The sequence below is a fragment of the Platichthys flesus genome, chromosome 6, assembly GCF_949316205.1.
Source record: "Platichthys flesus chromosome 6, fPlaFle2.1, whole genome shotgun sequence".
Lineage (NCBI taxonomy): Eukaryota > Metazoa > Chordata > Actinopteri > Pleuronectiformes > Pleuronectidae > Platichthys > Platichthys flesus.
The window spans coordinates 27062126-27082952 of NC_084950.1; the positions used below are offsets into that span (position 1 = coordinate 27062126).

The 20827-nt window shown below is 39.8% G+C and overlaps 1 protein-coding gene across 1 annotated transcript; it reads right to left on the reverse strand.

Moving 5' to 3' along the window:
- Positions 1–16598: 16598 nt before the first annotated feature.
- On the reverse strand, positions 16599–19765 carry LOC133955658 (integumentary mucin C.1-like). The gene is made up of 4 exons (XM_062390614.1): positions 19578–19765; positions 19329–19472; positions 18738–18854; positions 16599–17397 (listed from the first exon to the last, which is right to left on the reverse strand). Exons 1-4 carry the CDS (start codon positions 19663–19665, stop codon positions 16937–16939), a joined length of 810 nt encoding a protein of 269 aa, XP_062246598.1. The 5' UTR covers positions 19666–19765; the 3' UTR covers positions 16599–16936.
- Positions 19766–20827: the final 1062 nt, after the last annotated feature.

Consider the following 20827-nt stretch of genomic DNA (forward strand, 5'->3'; position numbering starts at 1 on the left):
GATGTGTAGATGCTGCCATTGAGTCTGTTTTAGAAGACATCGACAGCGCATTCATTTTGAAAGAGGAACACAGAACGTGGAGGCGACGCCAAAGCACCGCGCTAATCCCTATCGCGCCGGCGCTTGGCTGTTCACACCGGACACTGAAGCGACGCTGAACCGCCGGGCAGCGCTAATAATATCACCCGTTGATCCAGTAGATTAAAAGCATATACTTACTTGTTGCTCCAACATTAAGCAACAGCGTCCCAACATTTGTCTTTCTTGGTGTTGTCTTTATACAACATGTTCTGAGGATCATACACCACTACTGTACTTCTCCACTTCATTTAATAATTTAATGTCATCCATGTTGAAGAACTTCGCTGTTTGCTCCGTTAAATGTTGGGTGTCGGGGGTAAATTACGTATTCTACACTCAAGCCTATGTGGAGAATACGTAGTCCCCCCCCCCCTCTCTCTCTTTTAATCTGTATCACTGCTTGTGTGGCTGTAGTGGATGGGCAGAGGGGGACATTTCATAATGTCATTGGTCAAATTAAAACTCCAGGACAACAGAAGGGGACTTCAAAGTATGGGATGCATATTTGATTATTTATATCATATAAAATATGTCATCAATATAGTTTAAGATCGTTTTTCAGTGTGTTTCCTGGTGCGATACACTCGAGTCAAGCGCAAAAAATAGACTCGACGCCGAAACGATCGCTGCACGGTGCGAGGCAGCCTTGGCGCAGGGCGGCGTTTCAGCCTCCGGTGTGACCCGCACAAAGTTTTAACATGGGAGTGGATGGGAGCCAGCTGTTATGTAAGGCTTGGCGCTGCGCTGAAGGGTCGCTTCGGCATCGCTTCAGTGTCCGGTGTGAACCCGGCATTAGTAAATAACTCACAATGCGTTGCTTAACATACGTCACATACTACGTTGCTCTGATTGGTTGTAGGTCTATCCAATTGAGCGAAAATTAAGTAATAAAATAAGGTGCAAATAAGTGATTTAAAAACTAGGTGCAAAATAAGTACTAAAAACAAACAAGGTGCAAATAAGTGATATAGGATAGGATATAGGAACAAAATAGGTAATAAAACAACAAGGTGCAAAACACAAACTATAACTATAGACTGTACTAACTATTTACAAATTACAGTAACTTGAAGCATTCAGGACATTGTCGGGCTGGTTGTTATGCCTCATGAAGTATACCTGACCCATTGCCCGTAGGTTTTCTTTGGGCAGGTTCCTGGCCATAAAAAGCATGGATTGCAACCAGCAAGTGAGTTCATCTTGTGGTTCAGGTTCCGCGGGCACATAGTTCCTGTACAATTCTTCTCTGCTCTCGTCGAGCTTAGAGAGCACTTCGGTAACGTAACACTCGTCTTGCTCCATCCGTCTTCTCCTGTTCTGTTCACGAGATGGCAGTAACGTGGAGGCTGTAGGGGAGGCAGCCAGCAAACGAGGACAGGCCTCAGGTGCTGAGGTGGCTGACTTGGAGGAGACCTCAGGTGCTGAGGTGGTTGACTCGGAGGAGACCTCAGGTGCTGAGGTGGATAACTCGGGGGAGGATGGCTCCGTCTGCTGTTCACAATAATAAAAGAACAGGCAGTTGCTCTGTTAGAAATATACAAATTGCATTTGGCTACAATGATGAAAGTAACATAACTGCATTCATTACATCAAGAATGTAAGCACTTTAAGAACAGCAGTTGCTCTCTGTTAGCCATAGGAAAATTGCATTTGACTACAATGATTAATGTTAGATAACTGCATTCAGCACATCAACAATGTAAGCACTTTAAGAACAGGCAGTTGGTCTTTGTTCGGTGCATTTTGTTTTCATGACCAAAGCCTGATTGAGCTTGCGGGTATTGCTAATTTCTAATAGCACTGCTAGTGTGCCAACTCGCCCACAAACAGTATGGTCTTTTAGCAATTGCAAAACATCAATGCAGGCTCATTTGCCAGCATTTCTCATGCCGTATTCCGTTTTGCAAAATGTTGAAACCTACAACAAAACATTTTATCGGCAGTATGCTCGAGCACAACGAGGCTGTTCAAAAATAAATATTTACCTTAATGTCGTAGTTCGACGTGGTCTCTAGATGCTTTATGTGTGGCGACAACCACGACATAAAGGTAAAGAAGGCAGGGACCTTCTGCCCCCCTGCATCGCCACTGCTGTCTTTTGTGGTTTTCTTTACACGGACAAATTTGTCCTGAATCCTCCTCCATCTCTTAAAGCAGCCGAAATCTCTCTCCATGAGTTTGCGGTCATCTGTGCGTCTTTGTACGCACTCTTAGACGGGTTGTACAGGGGCTCGTACCTCCGGACCTCTTCCACTAGGCGCTCTTCCATGTTGTTGTCCATATTTTAATCGTAGTTTTGTTTGTGTTTCAAAGTGGCGGTGTTGATATATAGGTCATAAAACAGGAAGCTTGAAGTCCGGAAATGATGTTTTTAGCGGACCAATCACAGACAAGTGCTATCCGTAGGCTCTCCGTCATGCATATGTGTAGTTATAAAAATCTGAGCTGCACGAAAAGCTCTCCGTGGAACCCGGAGAGGAGGTTCCACGGCAAAGAAGGAGGTCCTATCTGTCCGTGTCCGTTAAAACGGAGAAGCATTAATAGGCCTTTAGGGTCCAATGAAAAGGTAAAGTAAGGGAAATGTTTGTTCTTTTTTTGAGGGCCTTCAATCTCCAGGTAGAGGGAAGATGAGGGGTGAATTTTCCAGAGGCAAAGAGAACTCGGTGAAGCCAAGAGAGTTTCAAAAGGGAGACTTATCTTGTTTGTTTCATCCAGGATAGAGGGAATCACGTTCCAATCCAAGCAGGTTAGATCGGGGTTTAACATCAACTTCAGGCTCCAGGGATCATCTTTTTCTCTCATTGTCCAGGACGATTGTGCAATAAATCCAGCCAGTTCCTGGATCAACTTTCCAGAAACTAGTCCATCTGCTTTGTGATCTCCTTCCTACAATTGCTCTCACTTCACATGTTTCCACTTCATGCTGCCTTTGTTTGAGTTTTCCCGCTTCTTTTTCCTCAAAGGCGTGTCACCTTTATTATCTCCCTCGCCCCTCCTTTTCCTGTTGAGGAGTGAAGGGCCATTCTGTCCTTTTAGTTTTCTCCTATCTGCTACACTTCTCCCACTCTTGACAAGACAACACTTAATGGCGGCTTAGATTTCTGGATCCATTATTCCGGCTCAATCTAGAAACCTACGAAATCTTCCTCCTCTGAGCGTTCGTGAAGGATGTCTAGAACTCTTTGTTTTTCCATTTCCTCCAAGTCCTCAGCACTAGGGTAGAAAGGTTACAGACATGCCCTGTCTTACATCCTGACCGGTATCCTCCAAAACAACTTGATAGTTTATGGGTCCAAGTTTTCGAACTACACGGTAGGGTCCTTTCCACTTATTTGCCAGCTTAGCTATGAATTTCTTCTCAGCATGGGACTGAGGAAAATTTCGAACCCAGACTCTTTGTCTAGGTTTGAGTACAACATCACGGCAGTTTTTGTTCCTCAGTTGGCTTTCTTTTGATTTCCCCGTAGTCCTCAACATCTGCTTTGAGTACGATTCACTCTGTCAGTCAAATTTGTTTGTGGATGATATGATGTGGTAAGTTTGGGAGTCACAGTCCATTGTTCAGAGAGTCCTCGGAACACAGTTGACACAAACTGGGGACCACGATCAGACAAGATGTAATCAGGAATGCCCCATCTAGTTGAGCCACTGTTCTTGCTGTAGCAGTTTGCAAAGGAGAAAACTCAACCCAGAGGGTAAAGTAATCTACTACTACTAAAAGGTATTCCTTACGTTCTGAACTTCGGGGTAGTGGACCCATTAGGTCAATGCCTAACATCACATTAGGGCCTCTTTCCAGCAGGTGTCTGATTAACTGCTTTGATACTTTGGCAAACAACACAGTTTTTTAAGAAGTTCTTCACATCTGTCCACATTCCAGGCCAGTAGACTGCTTCATAAAGCCTTTATAGGTTTTGAAGATACCTGCGTGTCCACTTAAAGGGGACATATTATGCCCATTTCACCAAAGTTGAAATGGTTCCTTGGGGTCCTAATGAAATGTCTGTAACATTTTTTGGTAAAAATACCACAAGGATCATTTAAAACAGCACCTTTTTACTCTAAAACAGACCTCCTCAGATCGACCTGTTTTTAGGGCCCCGCCCCCCTCTCACCCCGCCCCCATCTTACCCCACCCCCTTTCACCCCTCTCATCCCTCCCCCTTCTTACCCCTACCCCCTCTCATGGAGGTGTAGGACATAACGTTTTTACCTCCATTAATTAGCCTGTGTTTGAATGTGTTCTCACTACAGAATGCATTCAACGTCTATAGGGCAGATTATGGGCCTTTATGTCTAAGAGGAATAGAGCAGTAAGTTTTGTTTTTTTATATGCATGAGATATCAGTCATTTCTGCAATACAAATATGACTGAGGAATAAAATACATAAATTACTCTTCCCTCTGTATTACTTTGCTAACTGCTCATGTTACACGTGTCAATTGTTGACATGTTACATATCAAACATTAAAAGCACACAACTGTTTCTATAAACTTTTATTGTCAGAAAGATTGCTAGAAAGAATGCCACAGAGCTTTTTCAAAATAGTTATTAAATGTACTGGCTGGGACAGAGGTAATAAATACAAAAAATACCAAGTATAATAAAAACATTGATTACAAAAATACAATTTGTGCCATCAGTCGCCATACTGTAAACAAAGGAACACTTTATATTTGTGTGTCACCTTTTATTCTCTAAATACAATGTAAACTTTGCTCCGCCGTTACAGGTATTTGGCGTACAGAAGCTTTGTTCACTGATGTTGAGGCCATCTGAGCCGGAGAATCAGGGTGGGCCTGCCCTCCTGCTCGGTGCTCTAGATACGCAGAGTGTTCCCTGATGCTCAGGGAAGTTATATAGGGTTCAGACCGGCCCTTGATTGAACCTCGAAACATAGCTGGCAATAACTTCCTGCTTGTCAGGTTTCTCATACTTGGCAGAGAGATCCTCAGGTTTTGAGATCTTCAGCACCTCATTCACATATGGGGCCGGGTCCTGAAAAATCTCGTGAAAGATGAGGTCCAACAGTTTATCCACGTAATCTGTAATACCAACTGGGGAAAAAAGTTGGACATTTTGCACTTTTTGTATTTATTATTTTCTTTTTAGGATTATTTATTCTATTTATCGTGAAGATGATAAATAAATGGTCTTTAAATCGTGAAGACCATTTAGAGACAGGAGTTAATTGATGTTATTTATGTTTCACATGCTGTTTGTACATTGTTTGGCTTTTAAATGGAGCCTGTGAGAATCACGGAAGGTTGCATCTGCTTTCACCGGCTTTGCTGTGCACTCGCCCCTTCTTATATATTACATCTGTCCCCCGCCGACACACAGGACACACCTCAAACAGCTCCAGGAGGCAGTTTTCATAGACAATATATGTGGGTGTCTTATGAACAGGGTTGGAAGATTCCATTGTATTAGAACGACAAAGATTTCACCAAAAGGCTGCAACAGCTAAAAAAGTGTAGGATGGTAATCCATCTGATTATTGAAATGTTTAGATTAAATATTGTGTCACTCACGTCACATCTGCTGACTCAGTCAAGTCTGTGATCAAGTCATCAGGATCATAGGTATCCATGGAGTCACAACAAATGAGATGCTGTTACAACTTTAACACAGAGACACAATCAATGACATGATGAAGTAACTGAGGGTAAACAAACCTGTACTTTTTGTAGTGAGGTCACAGTGTTTTCATAGAAAGCTGCGTGCCATGTGTGCGCATCTTTGGTGGGTCCGTCTGGCATGCTACGTGATGTAGCCTAGCACCGTGAACAGATGTGCTTGCCTGAACACCAAAAGCAGCAATGTTATTCATGTTTGTGTAACCCAGATCTCCTGGGCCTGAGTTCGTAAACACAAAAAATGAATATGATCTCAGAAGAATATTTGAAAAGAAACTTATCTTTTGTTTTAATTCCTCTAATTAAAATTAAAGACCACCACAACTGTATTTTAAAAGTCAAAACCTTCACAGGTGTTTATTTACAATATAAAATAAATGGAATTATTGTGAGCTCCTCTCTCAGGAAGTAAAATATTTACAAAATAAAATAAATGCACAACAGTTATATGAAATATAACCTTTCTCAAATGCACAAAATAAAATACAGGGTCTCTTTAAATTGTTTAACCCGTTCCTACGAATTCTCAATTCACTCTTTAAATCACTGAAAAAGGGTTAAATAAAATCTTTACCTTTCACAGGTCTCTGAATCAAAACAAAACAATAATCAACTTTAAATTAACTCACAAACATCACATGCGGACCAGAAATTATAAAACTCAAAACTCAGTTGCAGGCCTGTAGTGATGCTCGGGTTCGGTGAGGCCTGAAAACTATTATGGCCACTTCACTCAGTCAAGAGCATAAAATAAAAACACGTGCATTGTCACATCAGTTCAATACTCACAGGTCCAAACGAGGAGCAATAGGGCAATGACAGTCACAGACAGGGGTGATGGCAGTCACAATCCAAACACAGGCAGCACACAGCAACGACAAATCCGGGGAAGAATAAACAGCAGGGTCCATCCACCAGCAACCATCTCAATTTCTCTCTCCCTCTCTTCACAGACGTCCGTCTCCTTTGGCAGGTTACATAGAAGAGTAATATAACAGGACCACAAGTAGTCGACCTCGATGACACCTCTTAAATGTTTCCCACAGCACTACACATTTTCCTCAGGACTCCGGACAATCTCTCTCTCTTTAACTCACCTGCTCAAAGCATGCTTAACCTCATCCTACACTTAATGTCCCTCCCCATACCAGACTTGGATTGGCTGTGAATTTGCTACTACCCAATGAGAAATACAGAAACTGAATGACTGACAAAAAGTTAGATTTCACATTAAAAGCACTCAAATCAAGTTTCTCATCTTCTCAATCACAGAGACTTTTAACCACACATCTATTTATTGCTTTACTTTTTAACTGTAAATAGCTGAACTTATTAGCTGTACATATTATATTCATTACATTTTATCCTGTATTTAACCTTATTTTAACTACTATTTTTAATAATATGAACTTATCTACTTATCATGAACTTTCTCTTTTAATACAACATTTGTTATGCTATTTGATGCGCTGTATCCTAATGATTTTATACAGGGCTACATTTGTACTACTGTCATGCATACAAGGATACAAGGACACATTTCCCCAAACTAGGGCTGGTAATGAATAATCGTTCTAGTCCTGCACATTATGACAACAACATCCTCCGGTATCTTGAACGAGCGCCCGTAGCAGCAGCTGTAGCTGGAAGTTAGGTTTGTGAGTGTTGTGCTCTCCACGCTCTTCCCCCCCCTCCTATGCGTGTCCTCCCTGGAGTACTGTGCCGCAGATTTTTCCCACGGCAGCACTGGGCTGGAAGTTAGCTACAGCGCCCGTAGCTGCTACTACCGACGCTGTCGTCGCCAGGCACTAAACTTGACCTCGCCTCCGCAATTGGACAAGCGTGTTTGTTGATACAGGATTTGAGAAGGAATAATTAGACACTTATACATGAAGTTCTGGAAATTGAACATTTATTGTATTCACTGAAATACTTACAGAGAGTCTCTGGGGTTCTGCCGGAAACGTCACCAGGTTCACTGGATCATGTCGAGAAGATTCCCCGTTCAATCCTAAGTCCACAGTATATATAATTAGACACAGGGTGGGCACAGAGGCGGTTCTTTTTCTTTGAGGGAATTCATCTGGCCAGTTATTGGCCAGATGTATACTGTTTCCTCAAAGTGCAGTTTTTTGCAAGCACATCACTTTCAACTGACCAGGTGTCCCACCACTGTGGCCTTGGCAAACAGGGAGCTTGCCACAGTGGAGAGACCCAGCCGATTATACTTTTCCAGAGGATTTCATATCTTTTTCTCACCATATTTCATGAAGCACCTTATTGTATTAGTTCTGGCACGTCCTCTCTCTTTTCTGAGCATCCGTGCTTTCATTATTTCAAATCTCAAGATGAATTTCCATCACACACTTTTCCCCGAATTGTATTTTGGGTCAGATTGACATTCAGGTTGACACCTGCTCTTTCTGTGGTCGTGCTCTGGGCCTGACCCTTTGTCTGAGTCAAAAAGATTATACATCATTCTAACTAAAAGTAACTGTTGTAACATTATTGATTATATGGATTATACAGCTAATATTTGTTCACAGGATATAGGTAAAATATAATCACAAGATACAGAGAAACATAGATATCTCAACAACGCCCGAAGCAGCTACTTACGGCCGGCGCCCGTAGCAGCTACGGACGGCCGGCGCCCGTAGCAGCTACTGACGGTCGGCCCCTGTAGCAGCTACTTACGGCCGGCTCCCGTAGCTAACTTCCAGCTACAGCAGCTACTAGGCACACGCGAGCAGAGGGGGGGAAAGCGCATGGAGAGCACAACACTCACAAACCTGCCGTGCGAACACCGTTCACCAGGGTATTATTAGACGAACATGAAAACCCTGTAAAGTCTCTCCCTATCAATGACAACAAAATCCTGTTTCAGGTTTTGGTTGTCAGCTAACTGCTTCATGATTTTTTCCACATTAGGTTCTTTATGTTGCTCTTCCCATACCTTTTCCAGGGAAATAGGAATATTCCCACCTCTTTGCTTGGAGTACAGGCAGCACTGGCTAAAAGGGGGTGATCCTTGAAAGAGCATCAGGAGCACCATTTAGTTTGCCCTTCATGTATTCCACAATGAAATCGAACCGTTGCAGTCTTATTGCCCATCTGATCAAACGACTTGTGGTTTTGGTCGATGAGAGGACCCACTTCAAGTCGGAATGGTCTGTACTGACAGTAAAGAGATTTGGTTCCAGATAGTGTTGCCATCTCTCTAGAGCCCAAATTATTGCAAGACACTCTTTTTCTGTAACGGAATAATTTATCTCAGCACGGTTTAACGTTCGACTGGCATTAGCAAGAACAACTTCACTTCCAGTATCTGCTTTCTGCATCAACACTGCTCCAAGACCTCGGCCCCCCTAAAACAGGCCTAATGATGCCCCTGAATTACACTATTGTTGTTTTTATTTTCTCTTCAGCTGTTTTTATATATATATAAACTTTATTTTCTATTTTAAATTTTGATATTCTATTTTATTCTATTTTATACTATTTCTATTTTATTTTTCAGGTTGTAATTAATTGAGCATTGCTAGAAGAGAGCCTGTGACTCAAGCATTTCACTGCCAGCGACTGCTTAATGTTAGTTTTGTGCATTTGATAATAAAAATCTTGAATCTTGAAGGTAGCGTGGACACTTGTCCTTGAAGTTCCACAGAGAGGTTATCCCATCCAATAGGAGTGGCTGCTTCGCCATTGGCCAGATACAAGGGACCTTCTGTCCATGGCTGGAGATCAGCCTTTGACCCTTTTAATTCCACCCAGAGGTACTAATGAATGAGAGTGTAACTGGCTCTGGTGTCAACTACGGCTTTTCCACGCCAAGTATCAATGGAAATTGGCACAAGGAGTTGATGGGGACTGGATGAGGTATCAAGAGGTTCACATGTTGTCTCTGAATTTGACACAGTTGACTTTTTGTATGCACTTGCAGCTGGTGATAATTTGAGGAAACGCCAGGTGAGTGGTAATGTTGACAGGAACATGGAGGGTGGTTTCCTTGACATCTCCAGCACAAAATTAGGTGTCTGGCTTGATTTTCAGGTTGCACTGAGGTGGTATTTTGGGGAAAAGGGTAAGTATGTCTAACAACCATTCTCTTATTGTATTCAAGCTGTTGACCAAGGCGTACTAAATCTTCAACAGTTTCAACTCGGCCCCTGACCTGACTAGCAAGAAGAGGCTTAATGTTTTTCAGAATCATTTTAACAATGCTAGCCTCTGTGAGAGTGGGGTTCCATCTTTTACAGAGAGCTCTATAGGAGAGAGCAAAGTCTCTTATAGTTTCTTTGTCTTGTTGGTTCTGACATGTTCAGCTAGCTCGTCCTCATAATCTTCTGATAGGAAAGCTGCTAGAAAAACTGTTTCGAACTGGCTCCAGGTGGTTATTGTCGATTCCAACCAGTCACGAGCAGTCCCATGGAGTACAGTTCTGAAGGTGGCCAGAATCTCAGCATTAGATAATGGATGCAGAGCAAGAAAGTTAAGGCAGTTTGACAAATAAGTGAGGGGATCAGGGTCATCATTAGATGTTCCATAAGTAGGAAAGGTCAACCTGATATGATCACTTTTTATTATAGCTGTGGTTGTGCCTGCAGCTGTGGATTGTTTATCCAAAGGATAAGCACTAGAGCTTGCAGGAGCTTTGGCTTCTACCATTAGAGATTCAAGCTTTTCTTCATGAAAGGACGTATTCTGTTCAAAAGTTTGTAACCGTTCTTTACTTTCCACCTCCTCTTTTCTGATAACTTGTAGAGTCTTTCTTCAGTAACTGTATGAAAACTTTTGAGATCTTGTTGAATCTCCATTTGTAGCTGTTCTATCATAAAATGGATCCCTGACAAAATGGAGGTTTCAGAATTTCTCAGTTCATCTTCCAGCAGCAGTTTGACCCCCTTCACTATCTTATCCATTTCAGTTTCCAGGACTTCTTTGTTGGATGAAACTTTTTAAAAAATCTGGAGATGGTTTTCACTTATTTGAGCTACCAGATCTTTAAGTTGTTCATTTGATTAATAGTTGTGTCTTTCAAGGCACACTGTCAGCTCTTTGATGGCTAGACCTTGTCCTTCCATTTCTTCATGCATTTTGTCCCAACCATCTTGGGTCTTTATTGCTAATTGAGTGAGGTCCCGAGCAGGAGTAGATATTACTCTTGGAAGTTCACATTGATATGGAGAGGAAGCTTTTAGATACAACATACTTCCATCAGGTGAAGAATGCACAGCTTCAGCTTCCCAAGCAAGGGACTGATTGTTAGAATGCATATTATCAATGTGAGCAGAGGCTATGGGTCGGCCAGAGACATTAGGGGTCTGTACTTGAGGATGATATGGTGTGGGCAAGTAAGTCTGTAAATGAGCACTAAATGCATTGTTTGCACAATAAATGCTTGTAGGGGTATTAACATCACAAGCTTCTATTTCCAGAGAAACTGACGGGGACACTGAGAAAGGCTGTGGGTTAGCCATAATGTAATGAGTGAGAATGTTATATTTCGCAAAATGTAGGGTTACTAGACATTTCCAGATATCAATACATTTAACAACAATAGCAATCCAAAACAAAACCTCTGAATATTTCAGAGCATATGCAAAGCGTTTGGACCTCAAAACCTGCAAAAAGAGCCAATAGAGTATACATAAGGATAAAAACTAAATTGAAGCTTTGATACTCTTAATGTTGATTCAATTTAATGTAATTTAGGTTCGGGCCCCTTGTTGGGCTCTATTTCTGAAGCGTAGGTTTTTTAAATTGAAAAAAAAAAAGAGTTGGGCTCCAGATAGGGATTCTTCACCTGTCAAAATATATAAATCTCCCGGTACAAGATAAACCCAGATAGCTTATTTACCTAACTACAAAATCAAGGAAAAATAAATCACAAACAATAAATTCAGTTAATCAATATATATTCATTTGAATTATTCAATCAGGTTAACAATCAAATCAAATAGTTTGGATGGGTAAACAGACAAAGAACTAATTTTGACCAAAATATCCAGTAATCCATGGAATCAAATTCATTTCCAAATAAGAACAATTAACCGTCCATTGTATAACGTATGAAAGAAACTTCCATAAAGAGGCTCCAGAGCCGTAGGTTGCCGAGCCCTGTGTGGAACCGAATTTGTATGATGTATTGGAAAAAAATGTTGTCTCCTGTGGCAGCAGTGTCCATCACTTTTAACTGTTCTCTGGAAACACTTCCATTGTCGTTTCTCCTCTACTTGCAGCGCGTTTCTCTATTTGCAGCGCATTTCTCTATATGCAGCGCGGTGCTGCGCGTTTGTGTATTTGCTGCACACTTTTTGTATTTGCTGCGCATTTCTGTAATGTGTTGTGTTGTGTTGTGAAATTGATGAAGATGTTTTCTTACTTTGCTTGTGTTTTGTCAATTTCCATGGGGAATATCCGCTTCTACCCTCTGGTCGAAGGTGTACAGTCCCAAGGGGTAAAATAAAACGCTACTGAAAAAATGTTGTTCCAGCTGCAATTGTTCACTTGAACGGGTTATAGCTATATTTGCGCATTTTACCTTATCAAATTTTCTATTAATAGCAAAGCAATTTAGCACTCAGGGTTTTTGTGGTTTTGTTTTCTGTCAGTGTGTTATAATTTTGTACTGTGTTTGGATTGATGCCTCATCTTTTTTTGGCTGCAAAATAAATCTAGCTACGGGTACAAATAAGTTAACCTAACCTTACCTTAACTGCAACTGTGTGTCAGTCAGAGCAACTAATAGGTGTGTACCAAAGTGTTATATTATGTTCTGCAGGTTTACAAAAGACGTTAGGTAGGGTTAGTGTGGATTCTGTATGGTGATGGGTGATTGTGATAATAATGTCGGATCCTGTAACGTGTTGGCTTCTGATAGTGGTGGTGGCAGCTAATGGTGGATCCTGATGGCGGCAGTCGACAATGACTGTGGACTATTATGGCCTACGATCTTGATGGTGGATCCTGATTGAGATGGCTGCTCACCATGGACTATGATTACAAGACTGCTTGATAAACAATATTTCTCCTCAGATACTCGACCATTAATGACAATAATCCATCAATTCATTGACCTTCCATTATGCTTCAAAGAGTGTATTCTTATCAATGCTATAATTACCCTTATCTTTCTGATGTTCTCCTGAACACGTGACATCTAATGCACTTCTATTCTTGGAGAGGGATCCCTCACATGTGGCTCTCTCTGAGGTTTCTACCTTCTTTTTACCCTTTTAAAAGGGTTTTTAGTAGTTTTCCTTACTGTTGTTGAGGGTTAAGGGCAGAGGATGTCCCACCTTGTTAAAGCCCTATGAGACATATTGTGATTTGTGAATATGGGCCATACAAATAAAATTGGATTGATTGATGAATTGAATGACTTGGAGATATACCTGCAGCAAGTTGAACTTTGCTATGAAATCCACAAGAGCATGTGTATTTCATGCTTTTTTCATGTGTATTTCATGCTTTTTTCCTGTGAAGATTATTATATTGTTTCTTATGTTGTACTGTATTGGGTCACCAGATAAAGCTAAAGCTAAATAGAAGTTCCTAACTAAGTACGTGACTCTCTCCAGTCAAATATTTAATAACATCTTTTTAGATCTCATGTTTTCTCACTTGAATATCATTGAGCAGTTTGCCCTCTCACTTTGGCAGTTTCCATGTTATATTCCGTTGAATTTACATTAACAGATTTACAAACATTTATTTGAGACCAATCTGTCCTCACATGCAGGCGGGAATCAGCCAGTGATGTCGTTAATAAGGACAAATCCATCAAGATGTCTACATGAGCTCAACAATCAGCTCGACCTGGGAATCTACAATATTTAAAGAATTCACTTGCTTTTCTAATCTCATGTTATTGGATCTTGTAAAGATAAAACAAATTGTGACCAACAAAAATCATATACAAATTAACAAAAAAAAAGTTTTCTTCACAATGTTGGTAACATTTATGTTCACAGGCTACATGTTTAGCCACACTACATGTTGTGGAGCGTGAGGCTGAAGTTCCTTCTTAAGACGAAGAAATGGAAATACAAGTACCACGTAGCATCAATAGAGCAACCTTCTAGTGTCTGCAGTTATTGATGTAAGCTCATCCTGTGACTTTGTGTCACAGGATGAGTTAACACTCCACGGACATTATCATAGACAAAGACCCTTGAGTGTGAATATACAGTTCAAATGACAAAGCAGGATTAAAACAGGTGGAGGCAGGAAGAGCAGGTTTTTCGAATGTGACTTTTAATTATGGCATTGCTCATGTTTATCGATTATCGTGTCAGTGTGTTGGTTACACCACTTTCCTCTGAAATATCTCAATCACTTGATTAATCGTCATGAAGGTAAAGCCATTCGTGATCTCCAGGGGATTGATTCTGACTTAGCCCTGTAATGTTGCACCGCTTCATTATCATTAGCTGTAACATCAGCCATCATGTTAACATGTTAAACTGGCATTCACTAGCAGTTAAATAATTTTGTCTTGCTATGCTGTACATATACCCAGAGTAAACAACCAGTTGTTGGACACCACATCACCTTCATGATGGGTTTCCTTTACTGTGTCCGAAATCTCTCACTAATCACTATTAGTGAGTTCGGAATTTTCTTGTGGTGTCTGAATTAGTGAAGTGCAGTGCACTTACTGTTTGCCAGAATGCATCATGAATAGTAGTGTACGACCTATGGTCACCAACCAATCAATATATACCATCATGCACCATCATACATTTAAAGATGATCAGTCAACCTGTCTTTTACCTTAAAGTATTAATACTAAGTATAAAATAAACATTTTAAATGACTGTTGAATATTCCACCAGCCGATGTTGTTGGACATTCTAATATTGCAACAATGTTATTAAAAGTGCAGACATAGGGTGCCAATATTTCGGAGGCTTATTTTCTTTTTTCCCGATGAGCTCTCTATATAGTGCTATAGTTATCATTATAAAATGAACTAGGAAATAGCAAATGATTGGTTGATTTCCGACCCAACCTTTGTACTACTGGCAAACAGTAAGTGCGAGACTCCAAATATATTCACCCTCAGTGTTTAAAGGAGAGGTATGGCAGGTCGTTCCTTCCTGCAGCAGTGAGACTGTACAACCAGCTCTGCTCCCAGTAAAAACAACAGGCACCAACATTATAGACTGCACTTTAACACTTGCAACTGTGCAATTTTCAGTGAGCTATATTCATATGTCTGTTTAATATCAACAGTTCATGTGCATCTAGTCGCTGTGCATATTTTCACAATTTTTATATTTTCCTGTCTTTACCCTATATATATTAGTTTAATTACATTCATATTTTTCTATATTTCTATATATTATTTTCATATTCCTTACACTTAAGTATTGCATGTTACTTATACTTCATGATGCCTTTTCGACTCTTGCTGCTGTAATACTGCAAATGTTCCCATTGATGGACTAATAAAGGATTATCTTATATATTCGTGGAAGGGGGAATCTGGAGTGCACCACATACAAGCCAGTGCAGAGGGGTGTTTTAACTACTACTAAAGAAATGTTGGGGCCCCTTATAATATATTTCTGTGCTGGTTGGTTTAATTAATGGCTGATGGGCACAGAGATTTTTTTATTTAAAGATATTTGTTAATAGATTTGTATAATTTATGGTTTGCACAGCTGCACTTTCCTTGACTGGTGACAACAATAAACTTAAGCATCAGGTGAAGAATATTCCCTCATGTGCCACCATTAAAGATCATATTTATGTTTTTTACTGCAATATCATAATAACTAATGTAAGTATTGCATGAGCTTGTGTCATTTAGACATTTAGTCTTGTTAAGGACATTTTAGTTTTTATATGAATGATGGCCCCTTTAAAGCTGCGACCTATCAACCCCATAAAAATCTCTTTGTTTTCCCCCACCAATGAAATCTGAATGTCGTATTTGAGGACAAGGTATGCCATTGACTTTAAATGCCACCAAGCTCTGGGGAGAGGCCCTGACCACCGTAATGACCTTGCGGCAGACTTCTCTTTATGCAAAGGGAAACCATTACAAATTCCAGGTTGCACCACTATGTGTTTGTCAACTCCCTGCTCATTAAACTCCACTGGCAACCCATGGCCACCCGAAAACAATTCAAGTCACTGATGTTTGCCTGCAGTCTTCTGGGTCTGCACCGACACACTTGAACTCAAAGGAATTATGCTACTTTTTAGTGAAGGACTTTGCTAACATTACAGAAGATGAAAATGTTAAATGGTGAAACCTTACAACTATAAAATAAGAATAAATCTTTCACAATTAAAGAAAAATATAGAACAAAGAAACAAAGTATGAATTTAAGCCTGATCAGCATGAGCGCCACCATAAAACTCCATTCGCTTTAAACTAACCCTTTCATGATAACAACGTCATTGGTGCATTTTCAAGTACTTCGTAAAGAAAGCTGCAAATTCTCAAACATGGGACACACATTTCATATTTGCTAGGCAGCAGGTACTCAAACTGAATAGGAACAATTTATTATTTAGAACATTTGTTTTACAGAAAGGATACTGAAAGCTGCATTGTGCTAATTAGGTATCTTAAATGAAAATATAAGAAATATGTTTTTTTATATTAAGTCTTTTGTACCTTGTTTACAGATGCTACATCACTGGTTGAAAGAAAACTGTCATTGTTTGGCAACTTATTTTGGATTTCAACATGTACTGTGTAACTGGCGAGATGTCGTTATAAATTATGATAATTATAATTTCAAGAGTATTTATATTCTCAACTTCAACAGATGACATAAAGCCCAATTTAAGACAGAGTAGTAAAATATTTTGTCTTTATAATGAGGACAGTTTTTCTTCTTTAAAATAGAATAACATATCATTTAATGTCAGAGCATTCAGTCCATTTGAAATACACAAACATTTGAGAGAAAATCAAAGCAAGTATGAACCAAGAAAATGGAAACTGTGACAAAAGGTTGTGTCACCTCTGTTTTGTGTTTCTGAAGCCTGTGTCTATTTTATTGGTGCCCTCGTATTCCACATCCGCCGCCCTGGACTCCAACCCCCTTTCCTAAATTTATAATTTAATTTATCCCCTGTAATAACTTACTAGAGATGGCAGTGAGTAAATCCAAAGTTAGACTTCAAAGGGGTCTTTCAGAGGCTCTCTGGTGACTTCTGTGGTCCTTTTCCCCATTTTTTTCCTTTGCTCTAATAGACAGTAAAGACTAGGAGTCCGATCAGCAGATGGATCATACCCATTCTGATACAACAGGCGTCACTTGAAGTAGATATAGCTGTTGCTGAGGTGGAGATTGTTTTTGTTGGGGCAGCAGTTGTTGAGGCAGCAGTTGTAGTTGTTGGGGCAGCAGTTGTTGTGGCAGCAGTTGTAGTTGTGTGAGCAGTTGGAGTTGTTGCAGCAGTTGCAGTTGTTGGAGCAGTTGGAGTTGTTGCAGTTGTTGCAGCAGGTGCAGTTGTTGGAGCAGTTGTAGTTGTTTGAACAGTTGTAGTTGTTGCAGTTAGAGTATTACATAAATTGGTGTCACAACAGGCAAGTCCACTGATTTTAACAGCACTTTGCAGGAAGGGTATGGTTCCCAGGCTGGAAGCAACAGCACACATGTTTCCAGACGCGCAACCAAGAGCTGGAATTGTGTTCGACCCAATTGTCACTGGAGAAGAAAATCACTGTTACTTTAAAATGTTATTTGTATTTGTAATATCCCTCGTTGTCTGCATAGACTTATATAAAGATGAACGACTTTGATGTCTCCCAAAAGTGAAGCTTACTCTTTCTGATAAGTTTCGTTTTGATTAGTTTTTGGATCATACAAATGGGGTGAAACGTCATGATTTACAGCTCAGACTGACTCATGATCGGTCGAGCGCATGTATTGGTGTGACCTTGATACTTTGGCTTCAAATCGCGGTTACCACTGTGCAGTGGCTGACTCAAAATGATCACCAGCACAAGCTAGCACCTCATTAATATTTCAGATATATTGGCTTCATTTTTGAACAGCGGGAGGAAGAAGAGATGCGTCGTGTTTGGTTATATGTGCAACACAGAAAATGTCTTCAGTGGATAGTGGATCTTTTCCGAGGTGGTACCAGCTTAAAACTTTCAACCAGCACAGGGCAGCAAATGTTCGTTGTATGTTCTATTGTTGTAAGATATGTACTTGATATTATTTGATTGAGAGCTGCACTGGTTTTTCAGTTAGCCTAAGTGTATGTCAATCAAACAAAGATTTGGTATCCTCACTTTGAGTTAATTGAAATTGTGATTGACATTTTATGCTTTTTCAATGATTTATGGTTAATAAAGAAAATAACAGGCAGATTAACTGATTTAGTTATTATTAACTAATATAGTAATTTATACTAGTTAAGGTCTTCATCAACTACAAACTCCTCCTTCTCACCTATAAAACTCTCCATGCACGAGCCCCACGATATCTAACTGACCTCCTCCAACGCCACACGCCGCTCTCCATCCTCAACACCAAACTGAGAAACTTTGGAGACAGAGCCTTCTGTGTCGCAGCAACCACTCTCTGCAACTCTCTCCCCACTGAAGACCACCACGCTGCATCCCTGACAGTTTCAAATAAATTTCCAAACCCCACCTATTCACTAAGACCTTTGGCCTCAGTCAAGGTTCCACCCTGCCGTTTTTTTCTGTACTATTTTGTGTGAATTCTTTTCTTTTCCTTTTTTTTTCTCTTTTTGTCCTCACTGACTATTGAAATGAGCTATATACATTCAAGCTATTATTATCATTATTATTATTATTAATAAAAAAATGGTAGGGATTAGGAAAGTCTAGCATGCAAATGTGCTTCAAAATGCCCACAGAGTACATCAAATTTGTATGTACTTAACTTGTTGGCATTTTGACGAACATTTGCAGGCTAGACTTTAATAATCCCTACATCTATATATATATATAAATATATACGCACAGATCGACATTAAACATAGTGTATACTATACAGTATATAAGACTCACCACTGGCTTGAAAACAGCGATCCTCTGTTCCCTTACATTGTATCAAACTGTTGCATTGAGAGGTGATGGCGTTACAACTGAAACACTGAAGGCTATTAGCTGAACCAGCTGCAGGGGCTGAAACAAACAAGAATGGCCTCCTTTACTTTCAGGAAATGAAAGAAGAGGGATGTTGTTAGTCTTCGCTTTCTTGCTTGTTTTGAAATTAATTAAATTACTCATTGACTACAAGCTGGACTGTCTGAAGTGCAGTAAAGTAAGTGGAATTACAACAACTTTTACATTTCGGAATGAGTTATGTAGATTTAAGAAGTAATCCCTTTAGGTAATAATTTTTTTACGGCTAGTGTTAACATAAATTATGTGCATTATTTCGATTATCATCTGTATTAAATGAAGTGTTATTTGTAATTGTAATATTGTATTACTCTGTTACATGTTTTCCACTACTCTCAGTCACTGTATATGTTTATATGAATAGAGTATATTACAGCATTACAAACATGTCAGAAAAATATGCCACAAGTTTTCCCTTATATTATCTATGTTAAGTATAAGATGTATAGGTATAAGTCATGTATATGTACTTACAAGGCAGGTTGGCTGAGTTGCAGTTATCTGTGTTGCAGCATGTTGCAGATGTAAGTGCACTCAAAAAATCCATGTTAACTGAAAATGTCTGCGAGCCTGGGGCTGGGCACAGGGAGGACGGTGCACACGCCTTGTAGATTTGTCCTGGAGTCCCACATGAAATGAAAACAGAGTCAAAGTGCAGTTTGTTAAAAAAATTTAACTTTACAGTACATGTATGTTACTGGAGAGTAATGTAGAAAAGTCTACCTTGAACGGAGGTTGTTACACACATCCCAGAGGGACATGGACCTGGGACTGGTGTAGAACATGCTTGACTTGTGCAAGTTTGACACATAAGTTCTCCATCTGATGTGAGGAGAAAAATAGTCAAGTATAATCTGTTAGGATCAGATCTGAATGTCAAGTCAAATGTATGCGGTCCTCAGGTTTTAAGGATGTTGTTTATCAAAGCTCAAAAATATGAGGGGTGGAATGAATAATAACTAATGGATATGGAGTTCATTAAAATGCATGTAAACTGGAATGGAGCATTAAAAATCTATGTAAAATGAAAAAACGTAATAATGAGTTCTAAAATTATATGTTTAGTTTACCTCTTTAGTCTGTACGTGTGCTATAATGTAACTTTTTTACAGTATAGTTTCTCCTCTGAGGATCCATAAATAAGTTATTTTAATTACATTAAACATTTAGCGTCAAAGTTAAATTCCAGTGGGGAGGAGACCTCGGGGAAGAGCCAGGACTAGGTGGAGAGATTATATCTCAACACTAGCCTGGGAACGCCTCGGGATCCCCCCGTCAGAGTTGGTCAATGTGGCCCGGGAAAGGGAAGTCTGGGGCCCCCTGCTTGAGCTGGTCCCCCCCGCGACCCGACCCCGGATAAGCGGATGAAAATGAGATGAGATGAGACAATGATTTCACAATTAAGTCAGAATATACAAAGTAGTAATACATTAACTGTTGCAACCAATGACAATGACACAATCTATAGTTTATTAACATGAATCAGTAAGTTTTAAGGATTACATTATGAAATGGCATTATTACAATATAAGTAAATTAGTTATTTCTAATTTGTGTTTGCTTGCAGCATATGTTCAATGTGTGTCAATTCTGATGCATTATTTGTGTATGTATGAGTGTAATTTTGTACAGTATAATATTAATATTCCACATAGGTTATTAGGAAGAGGTACCATTTTTTTTTTTTTACTTTTTCTGTACTACCAAAACGTGTTGTTAAGTTGTTAATTTATACACTTGTTTACCTACATTCCCTTTGTTTGAACTGATTTGATGATTAATTTAATAAATTAATCACATTTGAAATGATGCTGTCACCTTCACTTAGTGATTTTGGGTTAACATAAAGCTTATGTATGGGCCAAAATTCCAGTGAAGAGCAGGGTAAGTTGGCGGGTTGGGAACTTGATATTGGACATGGGAAGTTGAGGGCCATCCAGTAAGAGGCCCTATGCAAGGCCCTTAATGCTATA

Bases quoted from the DNA above. Each gene is read 5' to 3' on its own strand.
- LOC133955658 (XM_062390614.1), bottom strand. From the start codon at position 19,665: ATGTGTCAAACTTGCACAAGTCAAGCATGTTCTACACCAGTCCCAGGT. The intron at 19,473-19,577 runs GTAGACTTTTCT...GTGGGACTCCAG, and splicing joins TGTAACAACCTCCGTTCAAG to GACAAATCTACAAGGCGTGT. The intron at 17,398-18,737 runs GTGAGTCTTATA...TTTCTTCTCCAG, and splicing joins TCGCTGTTTTCAAGCCAGTG to TGACAATTGGGTCGAACACA.